A 15,934-nucleotide genomic window follows, 5' to 3' on the forward strand; every position below is an offset into this window, starting at 1 on the left:
TTTTAGAAAGCACAATTTGCAAATTTCTTAAATGGTGATACTTGCAAGATAATTTTGGCTTGGAGTAGTAATGTTCTGTACAGTAATTAGAGAATAATTGCCTTAAACTTTAAGGCTTTGAGCAACTTTTGATGCTATATATATATACGCATATAGAAAAACACTGAAGGTCAGACCTTGTTTCCCAATAGCTGAAGAATGATGTCTAAAATTGAAAGTAATTAGTACATCTTGTCTGTCAAAGGCAGGGCAAATGAGTGGGAGAGGAATTCATTATTTTTATTCAGTATTTATATATGCATGTTGGGCCATATTAAATATTTGAACTTATGATTTTTTGGGGGGGGAAATTAGCCAAGTGACTACACAATCCTGTTCAGAGGGGAATAAAACTGATTTTTGAACAGGTCAAAGGAACAAGTAAGGAATAACATAAGCCATCAGGAATTAAATGGGTTACATTTGGAAAGTTAAGACTGTGTTCCTTCTAAAATTGTCCAAATAGGTTTTAAAACCCCATTTCATAAGCATTGAAACAGCTGAATTAGCATTTGGCTAAATTTTGGGGTCAATGCAAGGAGAAATTATAGGTGAGTGCTGTGATTTGATCTGTTTAAACTGCGCAAAGTTTTGAGTTTGGTTTCTAGACTGCGTTATTTAATCTTGGAAAACAAGAACAGTGAGTTATTTCAATTGTGCATATGAATAGAAGATAACTTTACAATCCCTATTCCTGATTGTTGTTCAGTGATGCTCCCAACAGTAAAAATCTTTCTCACCGACTGCTAACTGCAACACTTGGGTGAAGTCTGAGGAACTAGTGATCTACAATAACATTTTACATTTAAATTTCTGAAGATAACTACAATGTTTAAAATGAATGTTTGTTTTCCTGATATTTTAATGGATTTAATTGGTCTCGGAGATCAGGATTCCCATTTATTGACTTTGTTTCCCTTTTTGTCTTTTATAACATCACAGCAGCACAATGGGCCAAAGTATTCGGTGAAGGGACTCCATAATCAAGGCTCTAGTCATAATTCAGTTGGCGGTATGAAGCAGCCAGTCATTCACAGAGGGCATAACCAATATAATCGCACCATCTCTAAAAGGAGAAGACAGACAAGGGATACCATAACTGTTAGTTTAAGTCGGTAGGGGTGTGCCATTGGAAATCATCCTCAGTCTTCTTAAAACTGATCCCAACATCAGACTGGAAATAAAGACCAGCATTTACTTGCAGTTAGTGGATATTGGTTAATATCTGCAACTGGCTGTTTGCATGTGTCCGATTATGATGGTTGAACTCCATCTTACAGAACATATCATCTTGTGCTAAGTATTTGTGAAGCCTTATTGGATATGGAGGTTTTGCTTTCCATAGTTCTCAAGTAAGTCGCTGCTGGAACGGCTCTGGTGATAGACCTGCAAGAGCTTGATGCTTTCACCACAAAACTCTGCAGTTGATGAGCATTTCCTGCAATTCTTCATGGCAGAGGCAAACTTAAGGAATCCTTTAACCCGAGGGTCATTCTAGTAGCTGATCTAGATGGACGTTTTCATGGCAATTAGTTTGCCGCTTCTTAGTCATGGTTTCATACATATATCAGAACTTTTTACTCTGTACATATTGAACAAATTGTATCATTCGTGCAATAACTGTTTTCAGAAGTTTTTATTTAATTTTCATATGATGTTATTATCACATGTTTAAGTTATATTTAAGTGGAGGAGGGAAACATTTTTCAAGTTTACAAATCCTTTCCCAGGTTGCATATTCTAAGTTTGTAGAGGATTCTTAGTTTGGCAGGTTTGATATTTAAGCTGAGTGTGCTAACACTGTAAGGGATTTTGTTGAGTAGTTCTGGCTCCTTGATTCATTATATAATGCTCAGTACTAACCAGAAGTTTTAAGGAAAGTTAGCGCAACTGGAATCATTTTTTCTTCTGCTTTGGTCATTATTTGTGTTTTAGGCTGCGTTTTCTCAGGGTCTGTTTATAGTCACCTTGAATCTATAACTTCTGATTTGAATAAGAGCCAGAAACGCAAGTCTTAACAACACTGAAGAAGCATACTCAAATTTTGTCCGAACTTGGAGAACTTTGTTCAGTGTTTAAAGTCATGCTAGTCATAAAAACATAACCTGTTAATGTTGGGGTCCAAATGGCATTTATGAATGATGTTCCCAGCTAACAGAATGTGGTGGAAGGAATTATGTTGATTCTATTAAAGAATCTGTATACCAGTATGCATATGTTCTATTAGGAGCAAAAAAAAGTACTTCTACTGTATGCATTTGTAGGAAGTGTTTTGATGCAGTATTGCAATGGACAACAAAGATTTTAACTCAACTGTAATGCTGGCACTTAATGAATATTACTCATGCATACAGTTAGACTATGCAAGATTTTTTTCATGACAACCACTGTTTTGTTACCTTTTTGGAAGAGAGAAAAACTACAGCCTGCCTAGCCCTATGTTTTAAAGAATGTACCACAGTTGCCCTGAGGGATTTGATCTGCCTTCTGTATTGCCTGAATTAAGTTGAAATTTAAACACGAAATGAAGAGGTGCCGACCCAACTAAACACTAATAGGTGGATGAAGTCCATTTGTGGAGGTGGTTTTGTTTGGAGATAATATTGCCATGACATTCAGGAATTCGAAAGAAAACACTTGGAAAATTTTCAAGCTTAGTCTTTTCTCAGTAACGGTATACAAGGACATTTCATGATGTTACTTCTATATCATTGTGTGATACTGCGAGCTCACTGCCTTGATTTTCTGTTGCATGCTGTTGACTTGTTTAGCTGGTGTGCTTTATATTCTATAACATTCCAGTAAAGTCCACACTTTGTACACACTGTAATTTCATGAAAATAATTATCTGTTAAATTTGTTTTACAGGAGGGTTAAATTTGTAGAAATTTTGTTGATGTAGCATTCAAATGTGCCAGTTGAAAATTTAAGAAAAAACACTGTAGATGCCAGAAATCTGAAATAAAAGCAAATGGTTGGAAACAGTCAGATCAACCAGCACCTGTGGAAAACAGAAAACTAGGGTCTGTTCTGGGGTTTTTACCTGAAATGTTAATATGGTTTCTCTCTCCTGAAATCGCTGCTTGATGTGCTGGGTGTTTCCAACATCTTGTTTATAAATTTGTCAAACTGCCCTCATGAAAGTAGACATTATAATAGTAGTGGAAACTTCCAAATGCAGGTGTTAGTGCCTCCACTCCAGTGTAATTAGCATGATAGTGAGTCAAAGTATTTCCAAATTCATAATGGGCATGGTAGAATAATGCAGTGCAGAGAATTATTTTTGTTCAACTATAGATTATGTATCAATAATCTATTCATTCTTGCTCTGTAGAATGATAGGTATAATGTAAAGCCAAAATGAAAGTTTCATAGCTAGACATTCCAATGCACAAACAAATTTTGGGGCAATATTTTGCCTGTAATGTATTCTAGATGCTGCATATCATTCCACATAGTGACAGGTATTTCCCTATGCCACTGTTTTGAAACTGCTTTTCATTAATGTGGGTCATCTAGGTCTCAGCATTTGGGTTTCTCTGTACCTTTGGTTAGTGAAACTGGGACATCTTTGCTGTACAGTTAGAAGGCTTTAGTTTCTCATGATTGCTTTCAGAATTGTGATTCCTGTCCATAATTTATCAGTATAATTGTGACTTAAAACTGGACACAGGGTGAACAGATACTGCTAAGTTTTCTAATCTGAAATAAAAAATAATTAAATCAGGGTGGTGTATTTTGCACAAAATCATAACAAGCATTGTTAGGATATCTGAACCATATGCTATGATTTTCCACAAAGTGCCCGTTTTAAAAAAAACTGTGAATTTGAGTTTTATTTCCTTGTAAATCAGGAAATTTTTGATTATATATTTAAAGAACATTCATTTCACCAAGTGTCAGCCATAGTAAACAGGGATTTTGTTTTTAATTGGCTCAGTGTATTTAAACTTAAATTTAAGTGAATTTGTTTCCAGTTGACATTGATGCTACCTTTGCTGACTTTGTAGCATCTTGTATAACACAAAATCCTAAATTGTCACTTAATTTCATATTTTCTTAACGGTTTATTGTTGTCAGAAAACTTCAAGTTTTCTACAATTGTTTTGTAATTCCACTGGACTGAAACTGAGGGCTAAATTGTCAGAATGAGCTTCTGCAGCAATTAGACTCTGCCAGTTACAAAAATGGTGAGAACAAATTATTTTTATGAAATTACTGTACAAGGTATCAGTTTAATCATACTGGTGATCCCACCAAACAGTACAGCTCAAACCAAAGCTCAAATGATAAAGGGTGAAATTGTGCTGAAATGATTTTCTATTGATTATAACATCTAGCTATATAAGCTTCAGCAATGGCAGAAACACATTACTTTGTACATATTCGGTTTATGCAATTAACATCTGAAAATGCTGTGTATTTTGTGGTGCTAGATAACCATCTGTATCATGTTCAAGTCGTGTCATGGTGAACAATGAATTAGCCAGATTACCACTGTGGGGCTGTACGTTCTTGCGTACAAAAAAAAAAATCGTGTTTAGGACTCTACTGGGGCAACTTGTTACGGCAAGTGAAAATTCAACATATTTTTTATGTATAGTTTTCTATTCTTTGATTATTTTTAATAAACTTACTGAAACAATTGTATTTGATCTATTGTACAAATATATTTGAGTATGTGTGAGTGTGGGCCAAGTCACAATTCTTGCTCACTTTATCTTTTTCAACTAATTTGCATTGATGGATTTTAGAATTGGTGCTGATTAGTTTTAGGATGAATGTTAAGCTGAAAATGGACACCTAATGAAGAGTCTTGGTCCAATATATCAACTGTTTATTCCTTTTAGATGCTGCCTGACATCCTGAGTTCCCCCAGCATTTTGTGGGTTACATCAAAATTTTGCCTTCAAGATTATTTCTTCTGCCATCTGATATTTTTTTTAAACAGAGCACACTTTTTGTTAAATCATTACTAACTTGATTCTGTCCCACACAATTTAACATTCGCTTCACCTTTTTCTATTTTCCATTCAGTCCTGAAGATGTTTCTTTTAACAAGATATGGCATTTAACAGTCAAACTCTTCACTTTTTACATCTGCCTAGACTTCAAAGCCTGTGCAAAACTATTGCTTCTGATACTATTCCCATTCCCTTCTTTCCCAACCTGTCAGGCTAGACAGTCAATATTGTTCCAGCCTAAACTTCAATGTCAACTTTCTCTGCTATATCAACTCACGCTGTCTCAGAATTCTTAACCTCTTTCCTCATTTGAGCTTCCTCAAAGCAGCACTCAGTGCAAAACAGGAGACTCTAAAGTCCATGCTGACTCGAAGGGAAGCCATCCCATTTGTCTCATTCCTACTCATTTTTCTCTACCCATATAATATTCTCATATGCCAACAAGCTCTCCTTTGATTCAGTTTTGCTGTTTGGTTAAGATGTAGACAGTTAACATATTTTTGGGATGTAGGAGGTAGTGTTGCAAAATGAAAGTCCAAACAGACAAAACGAATGCCTGAAGTTGGGATCAAGCTAATTTCACTAATGGTGTGAAGCAGCAGCACTAACCACAGTAACAACATACCGCTCTTACTCTTCCCATTTTATTGCCTGGTCCCAATGCTTGCAAGTTGTCTTGACCTTTCAATCAGTTGTTGTTTCCTGCACCAAATCTGCCATTTTAAGCTTCTCCCTCAAAACCCAACCTTGCCCTCTTCATCCGTAAATACCGTTGTTTCATCTCCAACATTCCTTTCCTCTTGATGGCTAAAACACAAAATTCAAACTCATTCCTGAGTTTGCTAATATTCTGTGATTGGCACTAGTGCCTTGACTATTTTAACCATGATGCTTCAGTGACTTTTTTAGATGATGCATTTTTTAAGGTGCATTAAGGTGGCTCACTACTGCCAGAGGTGTGATTGGAATGATTGGAGTTGTTTTGTCCCTCTCTCTGGTCCCAAGATGGCAGATTAATTTTGTAGCGGGTTTTATCCATTTTAGCTAAGTTTGTCTTTAGAACATTGTACCAACTTGCCATGGTGACAACCTCTTTTCATTACTGCCCTCTTAAGAACTCTTTGCCATATGATCTCTCTTGGTTTCCACCCTTTCCAGACCTATTCATTTATTCTCTACTGCCCTTTACCCTTACATTTTGTAAGCAATGTTGTTCATCTGTTTGCAGTTATGATGCAAGGCCATTAACACCCCCTTCTCCTCCAATTCTGCCTTGTCTGCTTATTTCCTGCATTTTCTGTATTTATTTCTTGTCTGTTACCTCAGTAAATCTTAACATTTTTCACCCACTCTCTCCACTTCGAAAGCTTAAAAATTGTGCCATGCTTTGGTTACCTTCAAGTACAAACACTTTGGTATTGAATAGAGTAGATATGTTGTACTATCAGACATTGTGGATTGTTCTTTGAGCAGCTATTCACCTGAAGGAGGAAGTGAATAACTTGATAGATCTATGACTACTGAAGAAGAAACCAGAGCTACAGTTTTCATCCAGGTAAACAAGTTATAAAACTGTAACTGCAAGGATTGTGGTCAAGATTTAAGTTACGGATTTTTATGCCTTTAATATATTAGGAAATGGCAGAAAATGAAAACATCAACCTACCCAAAATTGTGAGTAAATGAATTGTAAATTAGAGTCCTGCTATTGCAAATACATACTGTTTGTTCAAAGCCATTGATATAATACATGGATCGCGTGTCACATATGCTCCAGTCTGCTCCTTGGGTTGGAAGGTTGGACTTAGAAAGCAAGCACAGTCCAGCAAATAAATGTAAAGAGCAGTATATTGAAAGGAATGGTGAGGGATTTCGCCAGCCAACCCCCCTCCCCCATGGGTAAATGTATAAGGAAGTGGCGAATATTAGATGTAAGCCAAATAGAATAGATGACTTAAAGATATGTGGCCTTGGGTATACTGGTTCTTGCCCACTCCACTGAATTCACATGCGAGTGTGTAGGCATTTCAGCCTGCTCAGTCATTGTGTGAAATTATAACTAACCTGTATCCTGCTTATATAGGCCAAACAAATGTGGCTTTCAAATAACAGTGGTATAGCATTGAGTTGCCAATCCATTGCTTTTTGCAAGAATCTCATTTCCGCCATGGTTAATGGAAAACTAATACTTTCTGATGTCTGAATTAACAGGCTCTGATTATTAGTTATTTCTTCCTAGATTTCTTCATTGGAGCAAATGTGACTAGCCACCATATTTTAGTAATTGTTGTGGGTGTACTCTCAGATCTTGGTGGCCCTCACTCTTTATTTCATGTGAAATATAAATGGAACTCGGGGCATAAATAATCTCATGTTTGTACTGAATTCCATCAGTGCATTTGTTCTGTGTTCTCATTTAGGAGTTGAGCACAAATGGAGGCCATTGGATGTGTCATGTCTGTGGCAGAGATAAATAACCCAGTCTAATTGCACCTTCCACCATTGGTTTTGGATCTGCAGATCGCAGCTCTTCAAGTACATAAACATTTCTGCCTGGTAGGAGGAGTGTGAAGATAAATCCTTGTCTCACTTCCCATCTAAGCCTTCCAGACATTCTATGTAATTTTAACATCTAAGCCCTCTGGCTTTTACTTGCCCTGTTGTGGAAATTGGGATCTTCCTATATACAGTCTTGGCTCCTTAATTTTTGATTTCTGAAGTATTCTGTTCACTTCCAAAGGAAATGGCCTAAACTTGTTCCATCTTTCTTCCAAGCTGCCATTTCCCAAGCTCAGTAACACCACTATAAATGTGGTCTACCCAAGAGTGCAATTGTATCTTACCTTGTGATGATCAGAATACTGCCTCAGTACTTCAGCAATGCTTTAATGATTATCGTAAACAGATTCAGAGTAACCTTATTTTTATATTATGTGTGTTGGCTACAATTGAAAACGTTCTTTTTGACCACCTTATTCACCTGTCTTACTTTTAAGCACTTGGGCTTATTTAACATTTCTCTTAGCACTCAGCACCCTCCCATTTATTATATATTCCTTTGCCTTATTATGCTTTTCTAAATCTCAAACTTGCACTTCTGAATTAACACACACAAAATGCTGACGGAACTCAGCGGCCTGCATCTGTGGAAAAAAGTACAGTCGACGTTTTGGACCGAAACTCTGGAAGGTTTCCGTAGATGCTGCCTGGCCTGCTGAGTTCCTCCAGTAATTTTTTTTGTGTGTGTTCTCGGATTTCCAGCATCTGCAGGTTTTCTCTTGTTCGTGACTTCTGAATTAAATTCAGTTTGTTGCATATTTTCTCAATAATAGCAAAGCCATTTAAGAACTTTGCCCATGTGCACTTGCTCTTCAGTGTATTATTTTGACATCTAAAAGGCCTTACTCTACCATCTTGCTTGTCTGTACTCAGAAATTATCGATTTTTTTTTTACTTTGGTAGTGCTTTATAACAGTACTTTTTCTAAAGTCCTTTTATTTACAGACATTCTATGTTCATCTAGACTTTTATATTTAGCTCTTAGTGTCTCACAAGTGTTTCGTTTACCTTTCTACTATATACTTTGATAGCCAAGGATCTCTAGATATGACAGTTTTATCCAGTTTTTGGGAACGAGTTTACCTAGAATAATGCAAAATGTCATTCTGATGAAAAGTAAAGGAATGCAGAGATGCTGTCTTTTATTTACCTGCCAATCAACAGCATTGAAACAAATTAATCTGGTCAATGCTGTTTGTAAGATTTTCTGACAGATTTTTGTTGCAGCAATAATCTTGCATCAAAATAGCTCTCCTTTGAACGGTGCTGAGAAGCTGCTGATGTGGAAGTCACTCTAAATCAAAACTCATTCCTTACTGTACTCGAGATGGATGTATTGTGATATTTTCTAACTAAAGTTCAAATTGGATTCCTGATTTTCTTTCTGACAAACAGCTAGCTTTATCTAATAATTATGCAAAATGTTTTATATTGCATATGTTTAGCATCTGGGGTTTGTGTGATGCTGTCAATCAATGCAATATAGTGATTTAGCTATCACTGGGTTACCCATATTTCATTCAATATTACCTATCAGCCATAGCTGCTTCTGTTGAGGAAAACAGAGAATGGCTCGGGTCCACAAACCTTTTGTCCCTGGAATGTATGAGGATCCATGCTCTTATCTCCCGGTTCTGAAAAAGAATGTGTGAAAACTAAGGCTTTCTTAATCAATGGTGACCTTCAGGCAGAGATCCATCTGCTGCTTACCTGTGCCAAATATCCCAGACTGCTCTGCACTGAACTATGCTCTGTAAGGAAGTTGTTAATACCAACAATTTGAGAAAGATTCATTTTCTCCCTTAAGCACGGACCATAAAGTGAAATAGCTAAATAGATTGAGGTTTGGAGGCTTCCAAAGTTCTTGTTCTTTCAACTTCTGCACACTTCACTGAAGTAGACAAATCAGCCCACAGCAGCAAACATTTTAATAAATATAACATTCAGACTAAGATGACAGGAGCCAGTCTGCTGAATCCTATTTTCTGCCCAAGTAGTAGCTTTCCAAATTGGTTTGTTGGGTTTAAAACAACCATGCACCATCCACATATGACTGCTACCATGCTAGTGCAAAATTTTTCTTAATTGTGAGCTACCTAGTGTAAACTGGATTGCACAGTTCCATTGCTGCCTCCAGACGAGGCATCACGCTGGTAGCTGCTTCTGTCCAGTTACCAGACCTCTGCTCTTGATACGCAGCTTTATTCCTGGAAGACTACCATCTGCTCCTAGTTGGCAACAAACAATACATTTTCTGGAGTGGACAACTGTTCCAGTAAGGCACTCTGTAGAGAAAACAGAAGAGTCCTCTATCAGTTGCTGTGCTGTGGGATCATAACTAGTAGGTGGCACTGAGGTATGCAGTAACTTCTGACTGGAATGTTTGTGCTTCTGGCTTCAGAGAAGCTCCTGCAAGATCTGAGAGGAGGTCTTATTTATTTAGAGATGCAGCATAGTTACAGTCCCTTATGGCCCCACAAACCTGGGCTGCCCAATTACACCCATGTGACCAATTAACGTAGTAACATGTATGTTTTTGGAATGCAGGGAAACCCATATGGTCATGCTCCTTACAGCAGCGGAGTAAAAATCTGGTTGCTGAGCCGTAATAGCATTACACCTTAATCCAAGGATAAGCTGAAGTCCAGGTGCAGATTGCTTTGGGATGTCATTAATCACATTTGCCATTTTGAGCACAACTCTTACCTTTACCTTGCATTGCTACTTATTAATTTTTCATCCAACCAGGCACATTGCCTCAGATTTAGCATACTGTACTATTTATTTAATAAGTCTTCCTTGCGAAACCTTAAATGCCTTTTGGCAGCCTTGAGCCACTCCCTTATCAACATCTGTTACTTTCTGGAAAGGTTATCTTATAAATCTATTGTCTCCTTCTGACCAGATCATATTTGGCCAAATTAGCAACATGCTTAACAACAGATGGTAATAACTTTTTTTTACCTAAGATTAACTCTTCAACACTTCAAAAATGGAGTGCTCCGAGTAGTTTACTGAATCACGTCGGAAGGTGACTAACATTGAAAAGTGCTTAACTTTTTATTGTAACACAAAATGCTGGAGGAACCTATGGCAGTACCTATGGAAAGGAATAGTCAATTTTTCAGGCCAAAACCCTTCATCAGGCCTAACTGAATTTGGTATCTGAGTCATCTGAAGTAGAATCAGCTTGTAGTCTTGCATCAGGGAAGCTGACTCCTGAATTGCTCTCATCCCTTCTCGGGCTGTATATCATTCTTACCTCATGACTTGCTTTATGCAAGTCATCCGCCTGAGCTACACTCATTGAATGAAGTGGAAGGATCTGGGTTGATTGTAAGTATTTGAGTGAGGGAGTGCATTCTATGTTTACTTGTACAGCTACTTGCCTCTATTTCCTTGATGAGATAAGAGGAAGTCATCTGACCCACTCTACTTATCATTAAGATCATGGCTGGACTATCTCAGCACTTAAAAAATTTATTTATTGAGATACTCATCTTTATCCTCATGAAACCTCTCCTCTATACTCTTAATCCCTCATGCTCGATCTCCTCACTACCTTTCAATTCCCTAGCCCTCACTGCCTTATTTTCACCATGGATGTCCACTCCCTATACATTTATATTCCCGATTAAGAAGACCTTAAATCTTTCTGCGTCTTTCTGAATAAAACAACCAACCAATTCCCTTCCAGCACTATGCTCCATCTGGCAGAACTGGCCCTCACCCTCAACAATTTCTCCTTCAGTGACTCTCACTTTCTTCAAATTCCAGGTAGCCATGGGTCCAGCTATTCCTGTCTTTTTGTTGGCTACGTAAAACGGTCCATGTTCCAAGCCTTCCCCAGTACTGCTCCCCAATTCTTCCTGTGCTACATTGATAGCAGCATTGGTGCAGCTTCATGCACCCGTGCTGACCTCATCAATTTTATCAACTTTGCCTCCAACTTCCACCCTGCCCTTAAATTCACTTGGTCCATTTCTGACACCTCTCTCCCCTTTCTCGAACTGTGTCTTCATCTCTGGATCGGGGATATAAATGTATAGGAAGTGGACATCCATGGCGAAAATAAGGCAGTGAGGGCCAGAGAATTGAAAGGTAGAGAGGAGATCGAGCATGAGGGATTAAGGATATGGAGGAGAGGCTGCCTGAGGATATAGATGAGTTGACTAAATTGATGAGAAAACAGGAAATGGGGTAAATTGATGTTAGTCACTTTGATACACGACATGAAAGAGCATTTGTTAAATGGGAGATTTAGATAGTTGTGCTATTCCCCCCGAGTAACAATATAAAGGGCTGCAGATATTTAGTCATTATATGCATTCAGACAAGATTTCTGAACAAAATCAATGAAAATGGGAATAGTGCTGACTGCCCGAGATTCCTCCAGCTGCTCCAGTTTCCTCCCAGGATCCAAAGCTGTACCTTTCTATTAACATACTGATTCCCACACAATCTTGACTATACCTCTTCCCATTCTCTCTTGTTTTAAAAAAAAAATTCTATTCCCTTTTCTCGATTCCTTTCTGTCTGCTGCATCTGTTCCGAGGACATCAGATGTCCTCCTCCTTCAAAAAACAGGGTTTCCCTTCCTCCACCATTGATGCTGCCCTCACCTGCATCTTCTGTTTCCTAGACATCTGCTCTCAAGTCATCTTCTCGCTGCCTTAACAGAGATAGAGTTCCTCTTGTCCTTTCCTACTACCCCATGAACTTTTGCATCCAACACATCAATCACCACAACTGCTGCCATTTCCAAAGAATCCTACCACTAAATACATTTTTACCCTCCCCTTCACCCCCCTCTTTTCCACAGGGATCTGATTCTTTTGTCCATTGATCCCTCCAGTGTTTAGCCCTGCAAGCAGCCCTAGTGCTATATCTGCCCATTCACCTACTCCCTCACCTCTATTCAGGGCCCCAGAGATTTCACCCATGACTAGGTTGGGATTGTCTATTGTATCCAGTTCTCCCAATAAGGCCTTTACGTTGGTAAGGCCAGTCTTAAATTGAGGGACCGCTTCAGCAGGCAGCTCCGTTCCATCTGCCAAAAGCAGAACTTCCCAGTGGCCTAATGTTTTAATTTGATTCTTGTTCTGACATGTCCACCCTTGTCTCCTCATGCCACAGTAAGACCACCCTCGGTGGAGGAACAACACACTGTATTCCCTTTTGGGTAGCCTCCAACCTGATGGCATGAATATCTATCTCTCCTTCTGGTTTAAAAGAAATCCCTCCCCTCCCTCCCTTCTAGTCCCCACTCTGGCCTCTTGCTTCATCTCGACTGCCTATCGCCTCCCCTAGTGCTCCTCCTCCCTACCTTTCTCCTATGGCCCACTCTCCTCTCCTATCAGATTCCTTCCTCTCCAGCCCTTTACCTTTCTTACTCACCTGGTTTCACCTTTCACCTTCTAGCTATCTCACTCCCCCAACTGCCCACCCCCACCTTTTTTATTCTGGCATCTCCCCCCCCCCCCCGCACCTTTGCCTTTCCAGTTTTGAAGAAGGGTCTAGGCCTGAAACATTGGCTTTATTCATTTCCATCGATGCCACCTGACCTGCTGAGTTCCTCCAATATTTATGTGTGTTGCTCTGGATTTCCAGCATTTGCAGACTCTAGTATAATCACAAACTTGGAAATATGACAACAGGTTCCTTCAGCTAAACTGTGGATATGGATTGTGAAAAGGTGGGGCCAAAGCACCAAATCTTATAATGTCTCAAGTTAGTGGACCAATCTGAGAATGCTCCATTTATTCCCATTCTTTGCTTTCTGTCCAGTAATAATTCTCAGTCTTTGTACATTACTCCCAATTCCACATTCTCTAACTTTCATCAGCCACCTGTGTTAATAAACTTCTGTTAGTATAACTTTACCCAAACTACTGGTTACATCCTCATAGAACTTCCATACAACAGTCATAAATAAATTTCCATTTTGAAATGCATGCTGGCTCTGCCAATTTTATTATTTTCCAATCCTGTTACAATAATGAATAGAGTACATACTGAATAGAGTGGGCAACCAATGAACTGAATGCGTCACCTTTTGCAGCTTTTAAATCTGAAGGAAGGATGGTGAGGTATGAAGATACTGTTACCAATGATTGTTCCCACAAACTCATCATTCCTGCATCCAGCATTGTATTATTTATGGGGTAGACTGCAGAGTCATTCTCGTCCCTCAGCTGCTTTCTCCTACTGTTTCCAATTATGTGCTGCCGTGTCCTGTAAGAGAGGAAAAAGTAAATATGGCAATACTTGAGCAACACAAAACGCTGGTGGAAAAAACAAGCCAGGCAGAATCGATGGTGGGGAAGAAGCAGTAAACTATTCAGGCCAAGACCCTGTTTATTCCTCTCCACAGATGCTGCCTGATCTGCTGAGTTCTTTCAGCACTGTTGCTCAAGATCTCCAGCATCTAGGATTAGTCTTATTTGTCACATGTACATCGAAACCAGTGAAATGTGTCCTTTGCATTGATGGCCAACACAGTCTGAGGATATAGTGGGGGCAACCCACATTTTTCTGGTGCTGACATAGCATTTACTAACCCCAACCTGCATCACTAGAGCACCCAGAAGAAACCTACGTGGTAACAGAGAGAATATACAAACACTGGTGTCTATGATGTACTGCAAAACTTGTTTCAGCATTCCACAGTTGATTGTATGCAAGCTCTGAGACTGTATTGAGTTCTGAATTAGTGGTAAGTTTTGCTAAATTAGTGGAGCATTAAATTGAGAGCTCTATTGAGATTTTGTGGGCTATATTGCCTGGTCAGTGAATGCAGTTATTGCATAGTGAATGGAATTTGGGAGTTAATGATGTCATTATTGATCTGGACTCGATGTGTGAGGGCATCAACGTGCTTGCAGGATCATGTCAGAGACGTGACTAAGGGTTTTGGATCTCAGTCGCTGGCAATGCACAGTGTGCCTGGCACATTCCCTGCTCCCTGTGCCTAGAAGATCACTAACCAGTCGCTCCACCTTAGCTGTCAAAGTTTCCTCAGCAACAGTGAAAATTCAGTAACTTGTCACTTGTTTTCTGACGTGTAGATAGAGCAGATAGCCCAGGAAAAGGCCCTTCAGCAGCCCACAATGTTATGCTGAAACAGGTAAAACTTAAATTTAAAAAAACAAAAACTAATCTCTCCTACTTGCACAATCCCTCCATCTTCCTCATTTATGTGTCTATCTAAATGCTTCTTAAAAGCCTCTATTGTATTTGCCTCTACAACACTGCGCAGCATAGTCTAGGCATGCGCCACTGAGTTTTAAAAAAACTTGCATCTCCTATGAACCTACCCTCTCATTGCCCTGCTCTCTCTATCTCCTCCCCCCCCCCCCCCCTCACCTTCAACATATCTCTGTATTAGATATTTCTACCCTGGGAAACAGATGCTCCCTGTCTATCTACCTATGCCTCTCATGATCTTTTAAACCTCTGTCAGATCTCAGCTCGGCTTCCGCTGCTGCAGAGAAAACAACCCAAGTTTGTCCAGCCTCTCATGATAGCACATGCCATCTAAACCAGGCAGCATCCTGATGAACCTGATCTGCAATTTCACCAAAGACTCAATACCCTTCCTAGGGTGGGGCAAAATTTCTGGCAAAGTTCCTAATTCTTTCAGAATGACTTCCATAAAGCGCCTGCCTTCACAAAATTAGAATGGCTTCAGTTGTTGATGACTGGCTTACGGCGGTGAAAGCCAAGGACAGCAGCAGTGCAGATAAATACAATAATGTCACAGTGCATGCACCAATTGCGTTCTGGACCAGGTGAAACCTGCTTGGGTCATCACGAAACACAAAATTGGAACTGTTTTCACACATTTTGCTATTTAACTCCTTGGCTATCTCAAGAAAGTAATAACAAATCCAAACAAAATATCTAAAGTATGCTAAAAATGTTAAACAGTAAGTTAGGTTTATTGCAACTTAATTAGCTATTCAACACATTCCACTGGAGGGAGCTGTAGTAATATGCAACGTGTGTGAGCAAACCCATTGAATTATTGGATGAGAGACTAACGGAATAGTGTCAAAGCAGAATCTGGGGAAAAAGCCTTTATGACAACCATGTTGTACAATTAAATACAGTCATTAATGTGAAAAAACAAATTAAATTTATATAATGGAATAATCCACTTTGCAACTGACACTGGAACTATAAAGGTAAATGGGTGTGGCGAGAGTTTTGTCCCAAGTTTCTTCACTTGAACTGCACACTTGCACCATAAGACCATACAAGTACATTCTTGCAATGTATGATTAATAAATGTGGATAACACCAAAAGCAGAGGTTCCCAACCAGGGATCCACAGACACCTCAGTTAATGGTAGTGGTTCATGGCATTAAAG

General features: G+C 39.1%; 1 protein-coding gene across 4 annotated transcripts in view; it reads left to right on the forward strand.

Annotated features, from left to right (window-relative positions):
* tent4a (terminal nucleotidyltransferase 4A) overlaps positions 1–4,689 on the forward strand; it is an 84,233-nt gene extending 79,544 nt beyond the window's left edge. For all 4 annotated transcript variants that reach the window (XM_073024367.1, XM_073024368.1, XM_073024369.1 and 1 more), the window contains one exon: positions 982–4,689. In XM_073024367.1, coding sequence (XP_072880468.1) covers positions 982–1,158 — 177 coding nt within the window. In that variant the 3' untranslated portion in view covers positions 1,159–4,689. The remainder of the gene's footprint in view (positions 1–981) is intronic.
* Positions 4,690–15,934: the final 11,245 nt, after the last annotated feature.

Source organism: Hemitrygon akajei, chromosome 20, assembly GCF_048418815.1.
Source record: "Hemitrygon akajei chromosome 20, sHemAka1.3, whole genome shotgun sequence".
NCBI lineage: Eukaryota > Metazoa > Chordata > Chondrichthyes > Myliobatiformes > Dasyatidae > Hemitrygon > Hemitrygon akajei.